This window comes from Mchenga conophoros, linkage group LG3 (assembly GCF_057382185.1).
Source record: "Mchenga conophoros isolate Kocher_MC1m ecotype Shallow Benthic linkage group LG3, M_conophoros_male_GT1.1, whole genome shotgun sequence".
Lineage (NCBI taxonomy): Eukaryota > Metazoa > Chordata > Actinopteri > Cichliformes > Cichlidae > Mchenga > Mchenga conophoros.
Window position 1 is genome coordinate 77,593,645 of NC_140528.1, and position 26,294 is coordinate 77,619,938.

Genomic DNA, 26,294 nt, shown 5'->3' on the forward strand with positions numbered 1-26,294 from the left:
GTTGGTGTCGTAAACCACTACCTCTGTTCAAAGATGGTCGTTGACAGTGGATATTGATGGCTTCTTTCACTCCTTTCAAGCCAAGTCCATACACTTTTCTTTCGAAGCTCCATAGACTACGACGACCTGGATCACTGAGAACCTTCACAGACACTTAAACATATAGCAGTTCTAGAAGTGCAGGGATGTTTTTTTTGTAAGCCAGTGACCATATTTGCAAAAGACAGTGGTGCCATGTTACAAGCTTGGTTAGTAATTGATAAACTTGTGGCAGAGGTGTGGTCTCTAGCTCCGCTGCAGAGCAGAGGTGTTGCAGTGGGCTCAGGGGCTATGCCAGGTACGCTGATGGGGCAGGTGGAGATAATTGTGTTAGCAAGGCCTCCTTCCTTTTAGTGAAGCTGGCGACCTGAGATGAAGGTATGTCGAGTGTTTAGTCAGCTGCAAAGCTGACTGCCAGGAAAAGATATTTGTGCCCAACCACAAAGGAACATTTCTGTGCACTAAATAAAAAAAACCCAAAACAGTCACCTGAATGCTGTGTGGGGTCCAGTTCTTTCTCAAAACTGTCAGGGTAAAATGCACAGATAGCTAAACAACAGGGAAATAGAAATAGAATGTACATCATCATCAACTAGTGTACCACACAGCAGATCACTTTTTTTTTTTTTTTTTTTTTTTTTCATCAGATAATTAAAAAATAGAAAGGGAGAAGAGTAAAAAAAATAAAACGGTCACCAAAATCCCCCAGCAACACAGTTTGTAGAAGTTTAATTCAGCAACTCTAATTAGTGGAAGTGAGGCCTGTAGACAGTGAATAATTTTTTGTCAGAAGTGTCACTTACTAAGGTTACTGCATTGTAATGTACTGAGCACTTATTGGTCAAAAAAATAATAATTAAATATACAGTACACCCAGTCAAATCCATAACCACAGAGACTCAAATACCATGATCCAACTAGTAACACTATCTCCAGATGGTCTTTTTAACACATATGTGGTGGGGCGTTCCATGCGGTGCCGTGCAGGGAAGGCGGATGCACCGGCACTGCATCTGCAATCATGACTTAAATATTGTACTGGGTCCCATGTTTGTTGTTGTTGGTGATATGTACGACTGGCAGCGGGAGAGCTCCACACAGTGAGGTAGCAGAGCGTGTTGTTGATAAATTTCAGGCTACTTGGAACCTCATTAAGATCCAACCATGAAAAATATGATTTTTTGCCATTTTTCAAGTGGTCTTAAACTTTTGATTGGGACTGTACATTGATCCTTTCGGCAGGGCTCAGATGCTGACAACACAGGGGCTCTTACCATTTTTCTGTTTAGATCGGGCTTTTCAGGCACTGGCACCTAGGCTGTGGAACTCTCTGCCATTGTCTTTACGCTGTCTAGACTCTACTGACTCCTTTAAAAAGCAGCTGAAGACATTTTTATACAAACAGGCTTTTAATTAATTTTAACTTGTATGTCTGATCTTATTGTAAAGCACTTTGTGATTTTTATCTGTGAAATGTGCTATATAAATAAATTTTACTTACTTACTTACTTTTAGGGTTTTGTTTTTCCTGTGGGGTCATGTTCACAATGTCTTTTTTTTTTAAATTTCGCTTGTAATGTTTTTTGTAACTTCAATTTATTTTTAATTTGTCTCCCGACAAAATGTTTTTTTGTAAAGCTGATGTTACTGAAGCTCAACCACAATAAAATATTTAAAAACCTTCAAACCTTGACTCTATATGTGTGTGCAAGCTCAATCCAGTGATAACGCAGATTGTGTATGCATCACTTACCTGGGAAACAACTGACACATGCAAGGTGGTGTTCTGTCCAGTCAACATACATTGTTAGATCGGCATACACATGGCACAAACCGACAGCTATGTATGTTAGACGATACATGCAAAACTGCATTTCTCTTTTCAAAGAATACATTAAAAACTGCAAAACGTGTAAATGCACTGCAAACTGTGCAGCCCTGCAATTGTTACTATAAACAACAATTTGCTTGCCCTAAAATAAACATCATTTACTTACCATTTGTCATCCGTATGCTGAACCGATGGCTTCTATTCACATGGTGGGATTACTCTACAATGTGCAAACAAGCAAGTTAATGCAATGTCCTCATCTTTTCTGACTGTTTTTTCACTAGTTTTACATTTGGCCAGGCTCAGCAGTAATACATAATGTTATATGCTATACTAATGGTAACATGATGTGATACATGGACTGTAAAGATTGCACAATTAGTCCAATTCCTCCAGGATGGCACATAAATACTTGCTCACTCCCAGCACAGTTTCAAGAGCAAGAAAGAGATTAGAGGAGACAGCCAGTTACTTTGGATACCTGACTGTCATTAGGTATTGGGATGAAATACTCTGACTCATTCTTAGACCTTACACTGGTGCAGTGGGTCCTGGGTTCCTCCTGGTGCACAACAATGTGAGAGTGTGCAGATAGTTCCTGGAGAATGAAGGAATTGATACCACTGACAAGCACCAACACTTGCCTGACCTCAATCCTCTTGAACATTATGTTTCAGTACTTTTGACACCACCAGGTTGCACCACAGACAGTCTGGTAGCCCAGTGATCTGGAAGAAGGACATCATCCATCATCTCATCAGGAGTATGGCCCAGAATTTTCAGGCATGCATACAAGCACATGAGGGCCATACAAAGTGCTGAGAAACATTTGAATTGCTGAAATGAAACTAAGGCAATGAGGACTAGCATGCTGCATGCTTTTTCTTTTTCTTTATTTTGGGGGTGTCTTTGTCACTACTACTAATGCAATGGGCCATTCTGTCTGATGCTATTCTACAGCATTCTGGAGGGCCTTTCCTAGACTGGCTTTTAAATAAAAGGGTCTCAGTCATCCACCGATGTGTTTCAAGGGAAAGCAAAGCAGTATGTTGGGCATTAGCTTCACTGCAAGTGCTGCAGACAGTAAGCCAGTTACAAGTTACAGGCATCCTGATTTTCCGTGATCACTCCTATAATCTCTCCTTCTCCTAAAAGGCAATGACGCCCTGGTTTTCAGCTCACAAAACATTAATATAAGAACAGGCTGAGGACTGAAGGAGTTGTGGAAAACTTTCATGACACAAGCTTCCAGAAAGATCTTGCTTTTGAATTTATGTTCGCTCATTTTTGATGCACAAGGCACTACTGAAAAAACACAGCATCTCAACCCCTTTGCTATTTATTTTCTGCCTCCTTAAGTAGCCAGTTGTTGTTTTTAGGATAATGTTTGGGTGTTTGACGAAAAATAGATGCTACCTGAAAGAAATACCAGGTAACAGTTATTTTCATACTGTTACCTGAAATGCGCTGTACCAACAGTCCATTTCAGGCAGCTAAATAATTAGCTAAAAAACATATTCCAGAAGCTACATGTTAACATAAAGAGTGAGGGGATTGCAAGGTCAAATGCCTGTCCAAACTTACCATGTTACCTTTGCTTTTATTCTCACTTCTACAATGAAAGTGAGTGGACATTTCTTTTTAGTTTTCACAGCATCAAAAAAGTGTATACAGACCTCGTTACTGTCTGCCTCCTCTGGGCAGCAGGAGAAGTGTGTCAGTCATACTGTCACAAAGAGATCGATATCATGCGAACATCCAGCAAGTGCTGGGTGCCTTAGTCTGTCTCTTTTGTAAATGTACTGAGTCTGTAAATGATGAACAGAAATAAGTTCCACTGTGTGTCCTCACTTGTGTTTACACTCTTTATAATGATCAGTTTTAGACTGAAAATATTAAAAAAACAAACATGACACAACCATTATGGACCTGTTGCTATATCATCATATCAAAGGAAACAACCCTCTGCGTAAAATGCACAGAAGACATATTTCATCCTGGGGGCAGATCACATGACTTTGCAATGGCCAATCAAAAGCTGTCTCGTCTTTAAAGAGTGGAAAAAAGTCAAGGTTCATTTCATTTAACACAGAGGTTTGCACACGATGACACCTCCCAAATTTGTTTTCTATGTGACATGTCTGATCTTGGGAAATTTAGGTGAGTTATGATTTGTTTTGATTCCATCAGTGGTTATGACTGCTCCTCTATACACATGTGTTAATGAAATGTTTCCTGTAAAATTAATGCTGTGTCTGCGTTGTCTCATTCTCTATCAGTTCAGTTGACTCACCAGAATTTCTCCGTAACTCATAAGCAAGAGAGACGGTTTGTATCAGCTATTGTTGGTGAACACTTGATTTTACAATGTTTCTATGAAGCCAACGATGCAACGAGGTTCTACTGGTACAAGCAGAGTCTTGGACAGAAACCAAAGCCCATCTCTACTCAGTATGTTTTTAAAGCAAATGGGACTTTTCATGATGATTTCAAGAACAATCCACGCTTCACCCTGGATACAGAAATAGGGAAAAACCATTTGTATATAACAAACTTGCAGAAGTCAGACTCAGGTTCTTACTACTGTGCAAGGCGGGTTTCTTTAGTCCTAGAATTTGCAGAAGGCACTACTGTCAGTGTAAATGGTTCAGGTTTAAACATCAAAGCTTTAGTGCAGCAGTCAGCATCTGAGACCATCCAGCCAGGAGGCTCTGTGACTCTGAACTGTACAGTCTACACTGGGACCTGTGATGAAGATCATAGTGTTTACTGGTTCAAGGACTCTGGAGATTTTTACCCAGGACTCCTTTACACCCATGGAGGCAGGAACGATCAGTGTGAGAAGAACGAACAAACATACAACTGCACTTATAACCTGCCAGTGAAGAGTATAAATGTGTCTCATGCTGGAACCTACTACTGTGCTGTTGCCTCATGTGGACACATACTGTTTGGAAGCGGGACAAAACTGGACTTTGAAGGTAAATACCATTATGACTGAGCTTAGTGAAAGTTGTTCCAATTCACACTTCTAAAACCAAAAAAACGAATGGATGCAAATCTGTTTCTGATGTGTCACTTTATGCAGATAATCGTGCTTCTTTCTGGACTTTCTGGAGCGGCGCCTTTTCATTTACCTCCATCCTGAGTGTACTGCTGGCTTTCTTACTGTGTATGAGCAATAACTGTGGCTGTGAATCTTCAGGTAACAACTGTTTTGTTTTTAGCTCACAACTTCTTCTAGAAGTTTGAATGTTAATATTTTTTTTCTATGCTGCAGAGCCTCAAGCAATCCCTTCCAGAGCAGATGCAAAGGTGAGTTAATACTGTTCAGTTAGATTTTACTTAAGGAAAAATCCATCAGTGGAAATATTTTTTTTTTAATACGTTTCTTGTTTTTAGGGTTTTCAAACAGAGAAGCTCATTTTTGCTTCTTCAACTGTCAACCTGTGCAACCGGTCAAGTCAGAGAGATCAGACCTGGAGTGAATGTGCGTACTACAGTGTGCAGCTACAGTGGTACAAACAACAGTAAAACTGGATGTGTTTCATTTGTTATTAAGACACAATTTTCTTCTTTTGAGATTAACTGTAGAATAAAATTCAGATTTGAACATTTCTTTCTTTCATAGATTACTTGTGCTGTTTGTGGTGTGCAGATAAAATATAATACCTGCATTTGTGGTTTCTGTTTTATTTGTTGGGGGGGGGGGGCGTCATAATCACAATAACATTGTTTTGATTTTTCTGCTGGTAAATGATTTTTGTAATTTTACTGTATTCTAAATTCTTCTCTCAACAAAATGTTCTATAAGATTTTTTTGTAAATCATATGTTACTGAAGATAAACCACAATAAAAATTGAAAGACCTTCAAAGCTTGACTTTATATGTGAGTGCACGTTCAATCCAGTGATAACACAGACCCGAGAGACTGTTAGTGACAGTTAGTATTGTGTGTGTCAGAGAATTCAGCTTAACTCTAGATAATAAATAAATGTAGTTGTTCTGGTGCCAAATTAAAGAAATAAACTAGAGTTAATCTATTACCCTACACATGAATACAAGAAGAACATTCAACCTCCACACTGATTGTCCCAGTATCATATAAAAACGTCACTTTTCAAATGAAATTTTTCACTTAAAACTCTGGTTCAAATCAACTTTGAGGCTGCATAAAACATCTGCATCTAAAAAAAACATACATAATAATTTGTTTATAATTCATCATATTGAAAATGGAAGTGTCTGCTATTTGTATTAATAATATACACTGATCATGCATAATATTATAAGTACTAACAGGTGAAGTGATACGTGTGAGTGTCACGATATTTGGGAGCAAGTAAACACTTTGTTCTCAAAGTTGATGTGTTAGAAGCAGGAAAAATAGGCGAGTGTGAGTATTTGAGTGAGTCTGAGTTGTGGGCCAAATTGTGATAGACAACTGGGTCAGAGCATCTGCAAAACTGCAGCTCTTGTCACGATTCACAGGTGGTCAAAGCTCACTGATATATGTGGGGTGTGTAGGCTGGTCCTTTTGGTCCCATCCAACAGATGTCCTACTGTACCTCAAACTGCTAATCTGGGTTCTGATAGAAATGTGTCTGATTTCACAGTGCATCACATTTATTTGAGTATGGGGCTGCATAGCCGCAGATCAGTCAGGGTGCCATCTTGATCCTGGTTATCAGAACTGGACCACGAAGCAATGTAAGAAGGGTTTGTGTCTTAAATGTAAAACATCCTTTGTGTATTTTGACTTTAAACTCTGAAGAAACCTTGCATGTTGAGTCTCCTTGGCTAAGCAAACAATCACAGTCTGGTCTGACGAATCACATTTTCTATTATATCACATGGACAGCCAGGTGGTGCCTTGCTTACCTGGAGAACACCTGTCACCAGTGTTGGTCAAGTTACTTGAAAAAAGTAATCAGTAACTAATTAGTGATTACTTCCCCAAAAAAGTAATCCCGTTACTCTACCGATTACTTATTTTCAAAAGTAATTAATTACTTAGTTACTTTTTAAAAACACGATTTACAACATGAATAGGTGATAAAGCGATAGATCTTTCAGCCCAATTCTACTTTTTCTGCATAATTCATCATACAAAATGTAATCAAATGGAAACGTGTCTTTTTTTTAAACTTATTTTATCAGTTTTAATCTTTTAACTTTATGCATCAAGCAAAATTTTAATTATATGCAACATTCTCTGACTTGAAGAAATTAGTTTAACATTTAAACCTATTTTCTGCACATTCCAGCACATAAAATAAAATATTTTTTGTGTTTACACTCAGTCTTTCAAATAGATGCAAGTAAAACACAGCAGAAAATAAATAAAATCAAAGACTAGCGGTCCTGTTGCTCTATTTTCACCTGTAAAGCAGGAGTAGAGTAGGCGGAGGTTTACCCTGGTGCAGTTGTGCCGCAGCGGTCAGTGGAAGAATCCGCGAGTTTCTCTGTGAGTTTCCCATTACGTCGTTGTGCACTCGGAGCTTGTTTAGGGTTTTTTTCGCTGTAAAAGTAAGTTTTCTTCCCACGCACAACGGACACTAATGTTTTTGTCATTTTTTATGGAATCAAACTCAAAGTAGGGTCAGTACTTCCACGCTTTAAACACTGCACGCTCACACTCTCTCCCGCACTCGATATATGATCCATTGTTGATCTGCACACAGCTGTTGTCACGAACGTCGCACTCGCTTACGTCACTGTCATGAGACATTCTCGCAAAAACATCACGGTTTTAGTAACGCAGTAACGCAGCGTTCCTGCGGGAAAGTAACGGTAATCTAATTACCGTTTTTGCAATAGTAATCCCTTACTTTACTCGTTACTTGAAAAAAGTAATCAGATTACAGTAACACATTACAAGTAATGCGTTACTGCCCATCTCTGCCTGTCACCAGGTGAACTATGGGAAGGAAGAGAGCAAATGAAGGCAGTGTGATGCTTTGGCAATGTTCTGCTGGGAAATCTTGTGTCCTGTCATTAATGTGGATGTTGCTTTGAGACGTACCACCTTCCTAAGCATTGTTGCAGACCATACACATCCTTTCATGGAAACTGTATTCTCTGATGGCTGTGGCCTACTTCGGCAGGATAATGTACCCTGCCAAAATAGTTCAGAAATAGTTTGAGTAGCACAATAACGAGTTTGAGGTGTTGACTTGACCTTTAAAATCCCCAGATCTCAAGCCGATCAAACACCTGTAGGATGTGCTGGATAAATAAATCTGATTAATTGAGGCTAGACTTCATAACTGGCAGAGCTTAAAGGACCTCTTGCTAAGTTTTTGGTCACAGCCAAGAAGTTGCTAATGAGCAGCAAAAGTGTAAAGTAAGTGTAAGTTCCTTCTGTTCCAGAAATGTTTAAGCTAGATGGCTAATATGTATTTACGTGTAAATGTGTTTGTCAGGGGCTGGGTCTGTGACCCAGCATTTTGAGTTTGTTTTGTATTTTGTATTTTCTTATGTTTAGTATGTGAGTTCTTGTGTTATTCTTACTTAGGGTCTAGTTGAGTTTTAGTTTAGCCAATATTATCATCTATGTCTCCTTGGTTTATGTGTCATGTTTCCTTTCCAGTTTATCATGAGTTTCATGTCTGTGTTGTGTCCATGTTGTCAAGCTTGAGTGTCATGTCTACAGGGAGTGCAGAATTATTAGGCAAATGAGTATTTTGTCCACATCATCCTCTTCATGCATGTTGTCGTACTCCAAGCTGTATAGGCTCGAAAGCCTACTACCAATTAAGCATATTAGGTGATGTGCATCTCTGTAATGAGAAGGGGTGTGGTCTAATGACATCAACACCCTATATCAGGTGTGCATAATTATTAGGCAACGTCCTTTCCTTTGGCAAAATGGGTCAAAAGAAGGACTTGACAGGCTCAGAAAAGTCAAAAATAGTGAGATATCTTACAGAGGGATGCAGCAGTCTCAAAATTGCAAAGCTTCTGAAGCGTGATCATCGAACAATCAAGCGTTTCATTCAAAATAGTCAACAGGGTCGCAAGAAGCATGTGGAAAAACCAAGGCGCAAAATAACTGCCCATGAACTGAGAAAAGTCAAGCGTGCAGCTGCTAAGATGCCACTTGCCACCAGTTTGGCCATATTTCAGAGCTGCAACATCACTGGAGTGCCCAAAAGCACAAGGTGTGCAATACTCTGTCATGGTCTGGGTGGGTACCTGCAGGTCTCCAACGGCGACTCCTCCTCCTTTGGGCGGAGTTCGGTTGCTCCTCCCTGGCTGACCACCTGTGAGCAATTATTCCAGCAGTATATCAGACCTGTGCACTCAACCGTTCATCGCCTGAGCATCTGCTATCCCCATAGGTAGCACCTGGAGTGGAGGTCTTGTCTCCCTCATTCCCGCTTTCCTGGACCTGGGCCGCTTGCTGCTGATACGACGTTGCCTGCCGGCCCACCACTCACTTGCCTGCCTCCCCACGTCTCGACCGCTTCCGGGCCTTCCGCTCCACCTGTCCCCTCCACCTGAAACCAATGCCCCGGCCCCTACGTAGTCCTGTTTCCACCTCCCCGATGCCTCTGCTGTTCAGCTGTCTCCTAGAGGTGTCTAGGTCACCCTTAGTTATCTTAGATTATCCTACGCGCCACTAGTGTGGTGGCGTCGTTTTTGTTTTGCTTGTGTTTGCCTGGGGGCGGAAATAAATCCTTTGTTCCCTTACTGTCTCGCTTCCGGGTTGGTTTCTGCACCTGTGTCCATCTCTGTTCCCTCGTGCCGCTGGGCCGTGACATACTCAGAGACATGGCCAAGGTAAGAAAGGCTGAAAGACGACCACCACTGAACAAGACACACAAGCTGAAACGTCAAGACTGGGCCAAGAAATATCTCAAGACTGGTTTTTCTAAGGTTTTATGGACTGATGAAATGAGAGTGAGTCTTGATGGGCCAGATGGATGGGCCCGTGGCTGGATTGGCAAAGGGCAGAGAGCTCCAGTCCAACTCAGACGCCAGCAAGGTGGAGGTGGAGTACTGGTTTGGGCTGGTATCATCAAAGATGAGCTTGTGGGGCCTTTTCGGGTTGAGGATGGAGTCAAGCTCAACTCCCAGTCCTACTGCCAGTTTCTGGAAGACACCTTCTTCAAGCAGTGGTACAGGAAGAAGTCTGCATCCTTCAAGAAAAACATGATTTTCATGCAGGACAATGCTCCATCACACGCGTCCAAGTACTCCACAGCGTGGCTGGCAAGAAAGGGTATAAAAGAAGACAAACTAATGACATGGCCTCCTTGTTCACCTGATCTGAACCCCATTGAGAACCTGTGGTCCATCATCAAATGTGAGATTTACAAGGAGGGAAAACAGTACACCTCTCTGAACAGTGTCTGGGAGGCTGTGGTTGCTGCTGCACGCAATGTTGATGGTGAACAGATCAAAACACTGACAGAATCCATGGATGGCAGGCTTTTGAGTGTCCTTGCAAAGAAAGGTGGCTATATTGGTCGCTGATTTGTTTTTGTTTTGTTTTTGAATGTCAGAAATGTATATTTGTGAATGTGGAAATGTTATATTGGTTTCACTAGTAAAAATAAATAATTGAAATGGGTATATATTTGTTTTTTGTTAAGTTGCCTAATAATTATGCACAGTAATAGTCACCTGCACACACAGATATCCCCCTAAAATAGCTAAAACTAAAAACAAACTAAAAACTACTTCCAAAAACATTCAGCTTTGATATTAATGAGTTTTTTGGGTTCATTGAGAACATGGTTGTTGTTCAATAATAACATTATTCCTCAAAAATACAACTTGCCTAATGATTCTGCACTCCCTGTACGTCTCTCCATGTTTTCTGTTTTATTCTGAAGAGACCAGTGTTTCCATGTTGAGTGTGTTTTGTTTTACTTCCCCCTGTGGCGTCATGTTCATTTGTATCAGCTGTGTCTCTCCAGGTGTTTCCACTTCCCTCATTACCCTTCTGTGTATTTAAGTCCTCTGTCTCCTTCTGTTCTTTGTTGGGTCATCTGTTTGTTTTCATGTCAGGTCTGAGAGTTTTTGTTAATGTTAATGTTCTGTTTCGTGTTTGGTTTGTTTCATAGTTATGTTCTCACATGTTACTGTCCAGTTTCATGTTCTTGCCCATCGTCATTATCCCAATTTAAGTTTCAGTTTAGTTTCACCCTTGTTTTGCTTTGCCTTGTTTTTCTGTTTTTTGTATCAGCTGCAATTTTTTTTTTGTTTAGACACCAGTTCATTTCTCCCGTGTCTGCATTTTGGGTCCTTTCCATAAAACACAACGGCATTTCCTGCTGTAACAGTGTTGCTTTCTCGTGATTATTTTTCTTGTGTGGTTGAAATAAAATAACTCCTTCTACTGGTACTGTAGGTTACTGCGACTTCTGCATGCATGTCCATTTCACTCGTTGGCAGCAAAAGATGAACTACCACAATATTAGGCAGGTGATGTCAGTGATTTGTCTGATCGAAGAAGATGAAGCAGTCAGATATCATCTACAATGACCCTTTCGGTTGGTGTCAAATGTTGACCTAATGTTAGCTCAAATTTCTGACAGGTTAATCCTCAGTCCTGAACATCCGAATGCAACAAATGGACTTCAATCCTGACCAAGTCCAGGTAGGTAGTCGGAGAGCAAAGAGGTGGAACAAAACTGAGTCAAGAAAATACGGCCTTTAAGTCTGACATCATTAGCCGTTTCTGGATCCAAACTCCACTTCAGGTCCCAAAGTCAAACAAACTCTGCGGCATCACTGAGAGTTAAAAACTGTCTAAATCCTTTCATCTGTAATAAAATGAACAGTGTGGCTGCTCTATCAGGTGTAACAATTAATTTTAACATCCACTAGATTCTACCAAAACAGAATCTATGAAGTTAGCATTGAGTTAGCTCACTAGTGTCCATCTAAAGATGATATACCATGTTCTGACTGAGGGATTTTTGAGAAATTAAAATGTACAGCTAGCTATCACCTCCGACATAAATGAAGACAGAAAACTAAACAGCAGTGACGTTTGTAGGATTACTGAAGTTGGCCTAGCTGGTATATAATGATGTGCTACTTTTTGGCTAGCTACACAGCTATGGTTAGCATAATATAAACACAGTTAAGCTGGAGGATGAATGTAACTTTTTTCCACTCAATAAAAGTTAACAGGAGGGTTCCCAATGGTCAGGGACAAATGCAATCACACGGCAGGATGCTGTAAATGGACAAAACTTTAGTCAGGAGAACAACTGACATAATCTATCCACAATATGAGGTTAGTCATTAACAGACTGCTGCATGGGCTGGGCTGTAGCTACATCGTAAGGTTTTAAAAACTGAGCTTTAAAATAATTAGTGGTAATAAAAAACAGGAGGACTGACAGTGATCACTGCTCTTTGTTAGGGTTGTTCAGATTAAATAGAACAAGATACAAAGCACTAAAACATGTTAAAAACACAACAGCCTTAATGGACCCAGAAGCAGGGTTCATACGTTGTGAGTTCACAACTGTAAACATTTAAATATATCACTTTGAAAAGTCTAACCGCTGCACTAGTCCTATACTTGTGTTACAAGGACAAGCAGGCACAGAAAGGTAACAGTGGTTGCATCCTGTCAAACACAGTGCCTTTTACCATCTTTCTATTTAGATGTGTCAGTGCAACGGCCTCTGCGGTTTCAGCAGGATGTGCTCTTACGCTCACACATACCTCATGACCCAAGGACCACTTGCTGTAAACACCCAACAAAACTGTAGTTTTCAACAGGTCTTGTTTATTTCATGCTGCAACTCATATGAGCTCAGAATACTTCTTTTATCAGGAATGCAACACCATTATTGTATAACTGTGATTATTCAAACAGCAGTTGAGTAGAGAGTAAAATAATCTGACACAGATGCTGAAACTCAGTAAAAATGATATGAATTAAAAATGTGACATTGCATTTATGCAACTTAAGAGCAACGATTTCCTAATCCTGAATGTTAAACATCAAAATCCTGTGTTAATACAAATATTCCTGATTATCTCTTTCTGGACCCAGAAGTTGCCGTTTTCTTGTTTAACCTTTTATTATCTACAATGAGCTCACTGCCAGAATCAATATTCTGTATACTCAAGTTATTACTCAACACATGTTTTTGATTAAATGTGTTTTCATTACAGAGTGGGGTATACTGGAAATGCAGGTAAACTGGTCCAATAAAAAAAATGATCATGTTTGTATAACATATTTAATGCAGACCAAGCTGCATTTTCTAAAGTTTTAGATCTGATTACGATTCATAATTTTTGAATATAGGCTATGTCTAACCGTGTAATTCTTCTTAGATATCATACTGTATTTTCCACTACAGGCTGCAGTAAACATGTGATCGTGACTTCCATACAGTAGATACTGTGTCACCTCTGGCTGGCCAATCAAACACATTCTTGCCTCTCAAAAGCAGCACAGTAACCTTCATTTTACATGAGAATCTTACCACAATGGTGTCTTCAGTGTTTGTCTTCAGGCTTCTGTGCCTGTTCTTGGGAAAAATGGGTAAGTTCCATTATCATGAATTCAGATTTTTGTATTGTGAAGTTATTACATTGAACTGAATGTACATTTGTTTGTTTTTTTTCAATTCCACTACAGTTCAGATGACAGAGTCGCAAATGTTCTATTCTGTTCATCAAGAGTCTCGTTTCATATCAGCTCAAGTTGGTGGAAACCTGACATTAAAATGTTTCCATGATGGTGACAGGTCTGCAAGACTTTACTGGTTTAAGCAAAATCTGGGACAAAAACCAAAGATCATCTCTCACTTTTTCAAATATAATGTGAACAACTCTTCTAATGAAGAGCTCAAGAACAACCCACACTTCACACTGGATACACAAGACGGCAAATATCACTTGACGATCAAGGATTTGCAAGTTTCAGACTCAGCTTCTTACTACTGTGTTTACTATTTATACACTTTAACCTTTTTAGAAAACATCATCATCAGTGTAAAAGGTTCAGGTGTGAACATCAAAGCTGTGGTCCAACAGTCAGCATCTGAGACCATCCAGCCAGGAGGCTCCGTGACCCTGAACTGTACAGTACACACTGGGACCTGTGATGGAGAGCACAGTGTTTACTGGTTCAAAGACTCAGGCGAATCCCATCCTGGACTCATTTACACACATTTGGGCAGAAACGATCAGTGTGATAACAAACCCAGCACACAAACGCACACCTGTGTCTACAGCTTGCCAATGAGTAACCTGAGTGTTTCTCATGCTGGGATCTACTACTGTGCTGTTACCTCATGTGGACGCATACTATTTGGAAATGGGACCAAGCTGGAGCCTAAAGGTGAGTAACCTTTTCTACCTGTTTCTCACTTTATCAATATTTAAAGATATAGGCAAGAAAAAGCTCTGTTTCTGGTGTGTTGCAGGCACGTTTAATTCTCAGGGCTTGGTGTATTTCTTGAGCGGAGCTTTGACATTCAGCTCCATCCTCAGTGTTTTACTGGGATACTTGCTGTACAAGACAAACAAAAGAAACAGACACCAATCGACAGGTAAGTGGAGTCTTTTAAGCTTAGAACGGTTTTAGCTAAAGTTGGATTTTCAGTTAAATCAATTACTTTGTGTTTCACAAACAGAATCTCAAGCAAGATTTTCAGGCCCCGCAACAAGTTCGGAGGTGAATATCGTTTTTTTTAATGACTTGTTAAAGCGCTCTTCAACAAACTTTTTACAGTCTTCTGTTTTATGGCCATTGTTTACATCTGAAATCATGTTCTTATCTACTTTGTACACATTTTGACAGGGGTACCAGCATGCTGACAGCCTTCATTATGCTGCTTTAAGCATTAAAATCCCCAAGAGATCAAGAACACAGAGAAACAACACCGACGATGAATGTGTTTACTCTGCTATAAACAAATAAAGATAGATATTTGCAAATGAGGTGGCCAATTTTCTTTATCTATTAGAGAAATGCTGTATTGGTGTCTCTTAGCATAGACATTTTTGTACTTTCACTGTGGTAAAATTGTAATGATACAAATTTAGGAACTTCTGCCCTGTTTGTTGTTTTTGTGATGTCAAGGATTCCTCCTTTCTTTCTTGTTCTTTCATTGTTTTTTCCATGTACCAATGCATTTGTAGGAGATATTAATGATACTTTTCTACAAGTTTAATATATGAAACAATGTGCTTGTTTTTATCCTTATTGCTTTTCATGTAATTATGGAGACATTATGGACAAATTCACTGATGATCAAATAAATCTATTTTAGCCAGGTAAAGCATGTTTGAAAGGATTGATTTGTTCCTGTAGAATATAGTAGAGGCTCCAAAACCCCCGCTGTCCACTAATATGATTATGGGGATATGATATATGATATGACTTGAAATTGAGGAACTCCGTGGGACATGTCCTTCGAAGGCCGGAAGTGCAAGGCTGTAAAATGGGACGGTCTAGCCTCTGATTTGCGTAACCAGCTGTCTCTGTGGAGTTTAATAAAGTCAGCTGTCTGCTCCTTGCTATCTAAAATATAATAAAACACTGGAGTAAATTCTCAACCATCTCACACTTCAGTTTAATCCGTTTTCTGTTTGACATTTATTCAGATGTGTAAAAACTATAACTTTAATCACAGCCAAACCGATTTACTCAGGACCAAATAAAACACTTAAAAAAAGCTAAACAATAACATTTTTAAGTTATCTAAGTGACTTATATATCATCATGTTAAACCTGAGAAGCAAAAGACTGCGAAAAGCAAAAGCATCAGAGCACTTTTGCAAATATGCAAAGTCTTTATAAATCGAGCAGATATTTGAAGTTTACACAGCTACATTCTCACCTGAAAATATCTTAAAAGTTTATTTTGAGACTCAGAAAGAGTAATATTAAAACCAAGTAGCGTCGCCTTTGTTTGAATTCTGGGATAGGTTGGGCAACAAAGGATACACCCGACCCATCCTTCAAACCCGGGAAATGAAGGACGCATTTGTCGGCCGCATTTGGAGGAGTCTGAGACAGCCTGCGTCGCCTGGCTGTCATGTAATCGGTCTACAAATGCAGCGTCCGAAGGATGCAACCCCTGAATTTGGACGCAGCTTCTGTCTCCCGGTGAAAATTGCCTAAGTGTTTGCATTACTCCCTTCTTCTAGCTCCAAGTTACTCACCAAGTAGCAAGAAACCTTTGTGGTCACACTGTGAGTGGATGACGTTGACTATGATGTGGTGCCTTCAAACAGGGGAGGAGCTACACACATATATCACCTCAACCTCCTAAAAGCATGGAGAGAGGCTAAAACAGCTTTTCTACTAAGCCTGGTGAGAAATAAGTTGGAGTTGCCCAATTCCACCATTCCCACCTCCCTCCATTATGATGACCATCTCACACAGGCCCAGAGAGCAGCTGTTGCTGCTTTGCGAAAGCCTTTTGCAGATGTGTATCCCCCCTGACCTGTCATACCAGTGTCAAAGAGCACTGTTTTGTAATGTGCCCTTGTGTGAGGTTGCATTAACAGCCCTATAGCTTACCCCAGCATAAGAGACAAATATTGAGAGAAAATTGGCCAAAATGCTAACAATATTAGCAATAGAAGAGTCACACAATGTGTTGTCTAGTCCCATAGGTTTTGCATCAACTACCATAAGGAGTTTGATGTCTACCCAATGCCTCAGGTTGATAAACTCCTGCACTGGTTAGGCACTGCTCACATTTTGCCCTGAAGAAGCACACATCCCAAGAGCAAAAATGAGGTGAGGTGGTTTTTGGAGTTGGTTTGTGCCTGGCTTTGTGTCCAGAGAGGTGAAGCAGTGGGTTCAGGGTGTAGTGTTAGGGGAGGCTGACTGATACAGCTGACCTCAATTATCTGATCATAGAAAACTAGGGAATGCATTTACCCAAAGGTAATCATACAAACACTGGCACTTATTTAATCTTATTTTTTTATAATCTTTGTTAAATGCATCTGTGGTTATTAACAGGAAGTAGACTGTATCCAGAGATGTCTAAGGGACTGAACATAATGGGGAAGTTAGCTAAATAAAATAACATTTGATTTTTCCTTTGCATGCTTGACATGTCTGTAGCAAGCATGACGGACCCCACCACAAAGTTCGTACACTTCGGCAACTTTATTGTGTTGCTATTACTTTCAGCACTCGGCTGCAGCTGCACTTACACACACACAACAATGAACTCAGGACCCAGTTCATTCTTTTTATGTAGGTGAGCCATGGTTGCTGATGGAGTTCCACTCCCCTGCAGCTGCGCCACAAACCATGCCCACCAATGTCTTTTCTTAAATGTATTCTGATTGCAAAGTATTTGGTTTTCAGCTGCAGAGAGACTCCTTTGGCAGTCCATAAAGATTTAATTTAAGGCTGAAAATGTTAAAGAATTAGAAAAAATGTTTTCAGTACCATATATATAATATATATAAATGTATTTTTTTTTCTTATCTCATTTGCAATGCATGAAGTACTACTAGCTCTGCTGTTACTCCCTGTCAGTCTTAGTCCTGACTCAGACATTCAGTGCAATGATTTACTCTTTCCTCTCTGTGTCAGGTTGTGGTTTTTGGGAGGATGTTAGTGTGTTAGTCTGACCAAAAATAGATGCTACCTGAGAGAAATAGCAGCAAAGTCAATTTCAATAGTGTTACCTGAATGGCACTGTCAATACCCTTTAGGTAACACAGACATATTACCTACAGTCCATTTCAAATAACAGTAATGGCAACAGACCTTCCGAAATAATAAGAACACAAAACACATGCTACCTTTTAACATAAAGACCTACCATGTTACATTTGCTTTTATTCTCACTTCTACGATGAAAGTGAGTTGAAATCTGTTTGCAGTTTTCACAACATCAAAAAAGTGTATACAGACCTCATTACAGTCTGCCTCCTCTGGACAGCATGAGAAGTGTGTCAGTCATACTGTCACAAAGAGATCGATATCATGCGAACATCTAGCAAGTGCCGGGTGCCTTACTGAGTCTCTACTGAGTCTGTAAATGATGAACAGGAATAAGTTCCACTGTATGTTGTCAGTTGTGTTTACAATCTATGTAATGATCAGTTTTAGACTAAAAATATATTTTTAAAAAAACAAAACAAACATGACACAACCATTATGGACCTGTCGCTATATCATTCTACCAAAGGCAACAAATGTCTGTGTTAAACGCACAGAAGACACATTTCATCCTGGGGGCAGATCACATGGCTTTGCAATGGCCAATCAAAAGCTGTCTTGTTTCTAAAGAGTGGAAAAAAGTCAAGGTTCATTTCATTTAACACAGAGGTTTGCACACGATGACACCTCCCAACTTTGTTTTCTATGTGACATGTCTGATCTTTGGAAATTTAGGTGAGTTATGATTTTTTTAATCTATCAGTGGCTATGATTGCTCCTCTATACACATGTGTTCATGAAATGTTTCCTGTAAAATTAATGCTGTGTCTGCGTTGTCTCATTCTCTATCAGTTCAGTTGACTCACCAGAATTTCTCCGTAGCTCATAAGCAAGAGAGACGGTTTGTATCAGCTATTGTTGGTGAACACTTGACTTTACAATGTTTCTATGAAGCCAACGATGCAACGAGGTTCTACTGGTACAAGCAGAGTCTTGGACAGAAACCAAAGCCCATCTCTACTCAGTATGTTTTTAAAGCAAATGGGACTTTTCATGATGAATTCGAGAACAATCCACGCTTCACCCTGGATACAGACATAGGGAAAAACCACTTGTATATAACAAACTTGCAGAAGTCAGACTCAGGTTCTTACTACTGTGCAAGGCGGGTTTCTTTAGTCCTAGAATTTGCAGAAGGCACTACTGTCAGTGTAAAAGGTTCAGGTTTAAACATCAAAGCTTTAGTGCAGCAGTCAGCATCTGAGACCATCCAGCCAGGAGGCTCTGTGACTCTGAACTGTACAGTATACACTGGGACCTGTGATGAAGATCATAGTGTTTACTGGTTCAAAGACTCTGGAGATTTTTACCCAGGACTTCTTTACACCCATGGAGGCAGGAACGATCAGTGTGAGAAGAACAAACAAACATACAACTGCACTTACAACCTGCCTATGGAGAGCATAAATGTGTCTCATGCTGGAACCTACTACTGTGCTGTTGCCTCATGTGGACACATACTGTTCGGAGAAGGAACTACTCTGAAATATAAGGGTAAGGAACATTGTCACAACAAATACAATATTGTGCTAATAAAACTCTAAAAAGTGCAAAAAACATTCTGAAATCCTTGATCTGGAATTCTGGGTCTTTACAGACAAGAATAAATCTCACTTCTTGGTGTATTTCTTGAGTGGAGCATTGGCTTTCACCTTCACCATGGTGGTTTCTCTGGCTTTCGTACTCTACAAGATGAATAAAAGAAAAAACTTCCAATCAGGTATGGACCATTGGTGCTACTTACATCTAACAGCTTGTATTCATTTATTTGGCTTTTCAATCAGATTTCAATTGTATGTATTTCACATTTAGAGGCTCAAGCAAGATTTTCAGCTCCCTCTGTAGAGGTATGTTTCATCTGTCTAAACGATTTTACAATTTAAATAACATAAAACACATTTTTCACAGCACTTTTTATTAGAAGGCATTTTTTGATATACATTTCCTTTTTTTGACAGAATGCTCATACAGACAACCTCCACTATGCTTCTATAAATGTTAACATTTCCAGAAAATCAAAGAAAGAGAGGAACAGCAAGACCGAATGTGTTTACTCCAGTGTGAAGCAGTAGGACTTGTCCGAAATCTTCATGGTCCATAAGATGTAAAGTACATAGACTCTCAAGTGTAGTGTCAGGTGGACATTATGTTATCCTTGTGATAACACTGTTTTCTATCCACAACAGTGCACAATTTCTCTGTCAGAAGATAGATTGATAGATAGATAGTGACAGAAAGTGCAGAAAGTGGCATTACAGGACTAGTTTCAACATTGCTGTGTATATAATGAATTTTCATGTCTATATTTTGTCAGAAAATAAAAATTGAAACCCCTGTTGCTTGATTTGCACACCCCTTCTGCAGCTTTGAAAATGTAGGCTTCTTTTTTGTTTTTCAGAGTGTGTCCACTGTTCACTGGAGAATATATATATATATATATATATATATATATATATATATATATATATATATATATATTAGTTAACAATATTTGTTTTGTATTATGACTTTAGATGAAGATGAACACTGAATAAGAGTTATTCAATCTTACAACTAAAAACCATTAATTTTAAGATAATAGAGTCAACAAAAGAAAGTTGTGCTTTAGTGCAGAGCACAGTCAGCATCAAAGCTCATTTTTGTGGTGCAAGTTTGTCTGACTCTCCCTTTGTTCTTTGTTGCAACGTCCTAAAACTTAGAGTGTGAAATGCTGTGTTTGGTTAGCACTGCTCATTATGGCATTACTTTGCTCTTGTCTGTTCAAAATACATTGGGCCTTACTTGCTGGTATTTGTATGAAATCGATACAAATATCGCTTGCAAATTAACCTGCAAAAAGTGAGCTTGCATGTAAAATTATAGTTGGATTTCTAAAATATGTGCACCATCCTATTCTGTACTAGAGCACATCTTGCTATAGTACAGGTAAAGTAATTCATAAAATATTTTTCCTTTATTATTTTTCAATGAAAACTGACACAGTAACATTTATATATATGTTTACTGTAAAATTCTGATCTGATATTTGAGTGGGACGAGCCAGCCGGGTCATGTTAGGCTGACCTGTGACATCATCAAGTACACTCGTGTTCAAATTGTACAAAAATCGTGCTACGTTCTCAGGAAGTCCGGACTCCTGTGTGAACTTATGAAGAGTACAGAGTTGTGTACGTGAGTATTGAGAAATGGCCCTTAATAGAGTGGGGTTACATGCGGTGATGCTAGCATTAGCCATGTTAGCACGTTAGCTTCAACAGGTGGTCAGGCTGAGTCCACAGGCGCGCACTCGGAGGTTTAGCTCTCTGTTTCACTGCAGGGTCCCTTTCCTTCTTCACCTATCTCAATCACATATCTCTATTAAATCTTTGTCAGGTAGAGTGTAAAGTGGCATTTCAAGGCTGAATGGCCTTTGTACAAGCACACGCACTTCTTAGCAGAGCAAAGCTATGAGCACAAACAGCAGTGTAGAAAAATCCAGGCAACAAGTCTATGTCTGTCCAACCAATCTCAGAGCTCCTTACATTGCGCTGTGTGGCTAATTTGCATTGCTTTAGGATCTCATAAATGAGATAAAAAAAATCTAAAATCGAATCTGAAAGCTAATCCAGAAGGTAATCCAATAGTTAATCCCAAAACTAGTCTATTTGCTAAAATAATAGCTAAGATGTGAGCTAACAGGAAAGGAACATGGATTTTGAAATGAGGAGTGGAATCGCCATTGGCCATTGGAATCGTTAGAAATAATCCTTAGATTTTTTAATCTGTTTACTTATTTCTCTTATATAAATTGTGTTTTTAAAAAGATTTTGAAAATCAGTTTTTTAATTTGGAAATTGAAAATGATTTTTGAAATGAGATTTTTCTTGCGAGCTGGATTTGAAGTATTTATTAATGGATTGAAAAGTCATTTTAAAATATTGACTTAAAAATAGTGTTTTTAAATTACATTATTAACTAAGAAATTACTTTAGTAAGGTTTACAATTGCATAATTTATTGTACAATTCATTATTTAAGCAGATAATTCTTTATTTCTATGCATGTGTCAGGGTTTCTGGGTCGTTGACCCAGTATTTTCAGTTCACGTTCACTGTTTATCTACTGCCTGTTCCACTTCCTGTTTTATTGTGTTAGCCTTGGTCTGTGTGCATTATGTTCAGTCCTCTTCCCATTTATCATTAGTTCATTATATTCAGCTGTTCACTCACCTGTCTCCAATCGTTGTCATTGTTAGTCATGTATTTAAGCCCTCTCTTCCCTTCAGCCCTTGTGGTGTCATTGATGTTATGTTGTCGTTTCCGCCTGCGTTCAGTCAGCTAGCCATTCAGTCCTTTGTTCATTCAGTCAGCCTCCAGCCAGCCATTTCCTACCTCTGTTCTGTTTGTTCACTCCATCGGCAATAAACACCCACCTTCACCTACCTACCTGTGAGTCCAGCGTTTGGGTCCTCCTCCTCTCATCCACGACACAAATCCTGACAGCATGCGGCTCTTGTGGTCCTCCATACCACAGTGGTTTATTGCTGTAAGGTTTTGAGGTCAAATTTAAAAGGTCTAATTGACTTATAATCAAATCCACGTCTTTAAGGATCACATTGTCATCACATTGTCTGGAAATCAATAATAGTTATGATGTCTAACGTGTGTCAACTATAACGTGAGGTATTATTTCCTGTCCTAAAGCAGTGTTTCTGAGGGGTCGCAGATCAATTATGGTTCCTTTTGTGCCACAACTAGAACTATGGAGATACCAAAAGCCCATGTTTGTATATGTTTGTGAGTTGCAAATTCACCGTTAGTTATTATGCTATAGATGTAGAATTGGCGTGACATTGTACTGATGTATTCTTTACACTCTTTATTGTCCATGATTGGGCTTCTGTGAGTAGGATTTTCTTCTAGTGAATAGAGTTCTTTGTACATTTTCCTATTTGTTGGCATCCATCACACCAACCCTCTGCATCCCTTCTTCACCATATTGATTAATTGTCTTCCAGGTCTTCCTGACTTTGTCACGCTTGTCGGCTTGACAAAAGCCGACAGACAAAACTGAGACATAGCCGTCTCAGTTTTGTCTAACTTATTTGAACCGTCCCGCCGATGTTTTCATTTCTAATCTTGTCCATCTTGGTCATTCCCAATGTAAAAATGTGAATCTCGAGTTTAGCCACCACAATCCCCCCGCCCAACTCAATTACTCAAACACCAAAACCATAGTAAACCCAAAGACTAAGAAAACATTTACTTGCATATATTACATAGTGTGTTACCAGTGGTGGCCAACCACTTTCAGATAGCTTGCATCTGTTATTCTTGTTTTCTGACCTAAACCATGCAGTGTCTTCCTCAGACATAAGTAACAGATAACTGTTGTTATATAAATATTGTTGTTCATGTTCAGGTTATGTAAATATTGTCTAGAGTTTGTGGTTGAGTGGTGTTGAATGACCTCATGATGTTATTATACTTAGAAGTTCTAAGTTCCAGAGTCATATGGAGAGAGAATGTAGCACTGTTCACAACATCACTGACCTCTGTGGGAGTAAAGTTTAGGTAGCTGCTCTCTATTGTGTTGGCACATGGCATTGAAGAAGTGGAAGAATTATATCCTTAAATCTACTTACAGCACTTTCAGAAATATATCTACTCTAATGAAAGTTATTCCCCACTGCTGTGTAGCCTGTTTTTGTAAGTTTCAATGTTATTAAGCAATGGTCTGACTTTTCAGGGGATACTGTTAAGTGCTTGGTTTCTACACCATATAGCACAAGATGCAGAATATGATTAAAGCGGTGGGTGGGCTCATTTACATTTTGAGTGTAGCTAATTAAATGCAGTGTTTAGGCTGTTGTTTTCAGCATCTACGTGAATGGTAAAATCACTCACTATCATATTTTTGTATTAAGTCAGCAGTTCGGAAAGACTCAAACTGGTCAGTCAGGGCTCAACCACCGTGTCTGATATCTTCTTTGCTTTTTTCCTATGGACGGTTCATTTGTTCCTCCATGCCTGAAAATCAATGGATTAGAGATGGGGGCAATCCCTGGTCCACATACTCAGATGAAAAACGGGCCTTTAGAATTTTTAAGAAAAATGTGTACAAAGAGTTGATTGATCAGTGCTGTTTTCTTTATTTATAAACAGTTTCATTTTTCTTTTTTGCCTCAATCATGAAGTCTAACACTATTGGCTGCTCTGAACATGTGATCATCTTTCCTTAAAAGACATACTGTGACACTTCTGCTTGGCCAATCACACACAGTCTTCTCCAACAAGAGTGGAGACAGGTTTGAGATTCTTTTCATTCAGCAAGATTATTTAAAGACAATGACACCTACGAAGTTTGTCTTTTGTCTAACATGTTTGCTCTTAGGGGAAATGGGTGAGTTTATGGTTTTGAAACTGCAGTCTGAATATATTTCCATGCTGTTAAGGGTCTATAAAATGTATTTGCTCTGTCTTTTATTTTACTTCAGCTCAGGTGAACAACCAGGAGTTCTTCTCGTCTGGTCATCAAGAAAGACGTTTCATATCAGTTAGAACTGGGGACAGCGTGACTTTGCATTGTTACAGTAAAAATGGTGTAACTCCACGGTTTTACTGGTATAAGCAAACATTGGCAGAGAAACCAAGACTCATTTCTACCTTCTATGTATATGAACAAAATGCCACATTTCACAGTGAATTCAAGAGTGATCCACGCTTCACCCTGGATACTCAAACAGGTCAAAACAACTTAATAATCTCAGATGTGCGCATTTCAGACTCAGCAACTTACTACTGTATATGTTCCTATTTACACACATCAACATTTTCAGAGAGCATTACTGTTGGTGTTAAAGATTCAGATTTGAACATCAAGGCTGTGGTCCAACAATCAGCTTCTGAAACCATCCAACCAGGAAGCTCTGTGACTCTGAACTGTACAGTATACACTGGGGCTTGTGATGGAGAACACAGTATTTACTGGTTCAGAGACTCTGAAGAATCTCATCCAGGACTCATTTACACCCATGGAGGCAGGAATGATCAGTGTGAGAGGAAAGCCAACAGAAGAACACACACCTGTGTCTATAACTTGACAATGGAAAGCCTGAATGTGTCTCATGCTGGGATCTACTACTGTGCTGTTGCCTCATGTGGACACATACTGTTTGGGGGAGGAACCACGCTGGTGTTTGGAGGTAAGTAGCAGTATAGAACCCATATCTGTGACTGTTATTTTATTATCTATCTGAAAAGAAAACCTAAAATATAGAGAAGTCTGTGCTCAGAATTCTTGGCTCCTCACAGATGAGGCAAAATCTCTTGTCTTGGTGTACGTCTTGAGTGGAGCATTGACTTTTACCTCCACCCTGGTTGTTTTACTGACTTTTCTTCTCTACAAGATGAGCAAAAGAAACCACTTCAAATCAGGTACTGGAAAAAGGTGCTGCATTTGACAGTTTTTATTCACTGATTTGGACTTTTAAGTGAGACTGCTGTTTTTGTATTTTACATTCAGGCCATCAACAAACAAGACTTTCAACTACCTCTGCAGAGGTACGTTTCATCTGTTCAGATTAAAGTAATATTGAAAAATATTTTAGCACATATTACTTTGAAATATTTTTTTCCAGAAACTGTAATTTGATCTACCTCTCAAATTTGTTTTTACCAGGGTAGCCATGATGCAGACAACCTCCACTACGCTGCTTTAAGCATTAACCTGCCCAACAGATTGAAAAGACAGAGAAAAACTCAGAATGAATGTGTTTACTCTAGTGTCAAGCAGTAGGTTACATTTTTCCACTCTAGTGAGACAAAAAATCCACACTGTCACGGGGTTTGTGTTTTTGGTTTAAGTTGTACTCTGTGGATTATGGTTTTCTGTTTGTAATATATTTATAGTTGCTGGTTTCTAGGTTTCTGTTCTGTTTCTGTGCCTCCTCTTTGTTCTTGGTAAAAGTTTAATTCTGTTCTCCGTGAGTTGTATGCTTAGTCTTAGTTCCTGTCTTTATGTCGTCTCTGTGTTCCACGTCTAGTTACTTTTGTCTCTGTGCTTAAGATTTCCTCTGTTCCAGAGTCTGTCAAGTCTGCATCTTCGCGGATCTTTCATGTGTTAGGCTATGTCCTCTCTATTTTTGGTAATTCCACGCCGGTGGAAACCCAAACAAAACAGGCATTAAGAGGCTCTAATGCGGCCCATGTCACCCCTACTTGCGGCCCGCATAATGACGTGACGAAATACTTTTAAAAAATATTGTTCAAAAATGTATTAATATGGAGGCAATATGCAGAGTGTTACAGGCATAGCCCTAAAGAATGCCTCATAGGCCCAGTTGTAAGTAAAAGCTATTAAGACTCGACTGTACACTGTGTTCGTGTTTTCCTCCGAAGCAATAAGTTGGAGCAGCCTTTCAACTCCTCTCTCTGTCTCTCGCTAGCAAAGTTGACCCAGACAACAAACTAAAGCTAGTTTTCAGCTACGAGCCTGACACGAACCCGATGTATTAGCCAGAGGTCCCTTTACTACAGTTCGGAGCCGCGGACCTGTTTTATATACGCGTGAAACAGTTTTCTATACGAGATCGCTGCAAAAAGTGCAGCCTTACCTAATGCCCACCCTACTGTTACTCATTTTATATTAAGATTTAAAAATCCAGTTGTTATTGGTATGGCGAGTAATCTTCAGTAATAGTAATAAATTACACAGCAATAGTACATTCATGTAGTTGTAAAAAGCATGATAATATATTAAGTA

General features: G+C 39.3%; 4 protein-coding genes across 4 annotated transcripts; all 4 read left to right on the top strand.

Moving 5' to 3' along the window:
• The first annotated feature begins 3,975 nt into the window (after positions 1–3,975).
• On the top strand, positions 3,976–5,517 carry LOC146580585 (uncharacterized). The gene is made up of 5 exons (XM_085267357.1): positions 3,976–4,030; positions 4,150–4,851; positions 4,959–5,075; positions 5,151–5,185; positions 5,273–5,517. The coding sequence occupies exons 1-5, from the start codon at positions 3,976–3,978 to the stop codon at positions 5,402–5,404; spliced, it is 1,041 nt and encodes a 346-aa protein (XP_085123483.1). The 3' UTR covers positions 5,405–5,517.
• Positions 5,518–13,285: 7,768 nt separating this feature from the next.
• On the top strand, positions 13,286–14,980 carry LOC146580586 (uncharacterized). The gene is made up of 5 exons (XM_085267353.1): positions 13,286–13,395; positions 13,492–14,196; positions 14,282–14,407; positions 14,492–14,532; positions 14,659–14,980. The coding sequence occupies exons 1-5, from the start codon at positions 13,341–13,343 to the stop codon at positions 14,776–14,778; spliced, it is 1,047 nt and encodes a 348-aa protein (XP_085123479.1). The 5' UTR covers positions 13,286–13,340; the 3' UTR covers positions 14,779–14,980.
• A 3,193-nt stretch (positions 14,981–18,173) lies between these two features.
• Positions 18,174–19,676, top strand: LOC146580587 (immunoglobulin kappa light chain-like). The gene is made up of 5 exons (XM_085267360.1): positions 18,174–18,228; positions 18,346–19,047; positions 19,151–19,273; positions 19,366–19,400; positions 19,512–19,676. Exons 1-5 carry the CDS (start codon positions 18,174–18,176, stop codon positions 19,623–19,625), a joined length of 1,029 nt encoding a protein of 342 aa, XP_085123486.1. The 3' UTR covers positions 19,626–19,676.
• A 4,202-nt stretch (positions 19,677–23,878) lies between these two features.
• On the top strand, positions 23,879–25,328 carry LOC146580588 (uncharacterized). The gene is made up of 5 exons (XM_085267371.1): positions 23,879–23,933; positions 24,028–24,735; positions 24,845–24,920; positions 25,078–25,093; positions 25,212–25,328. The coding sequence occupies exons 1-5, from the start codon at positions 23,879–23,881 to the stop codon at positions 25,326–25,328; spliced, it is 972 nt and encodes a 323-aa protein (XP_085123497.1).
• Positions 25,329–26,294: the final 966 nt, after the last annotated feature.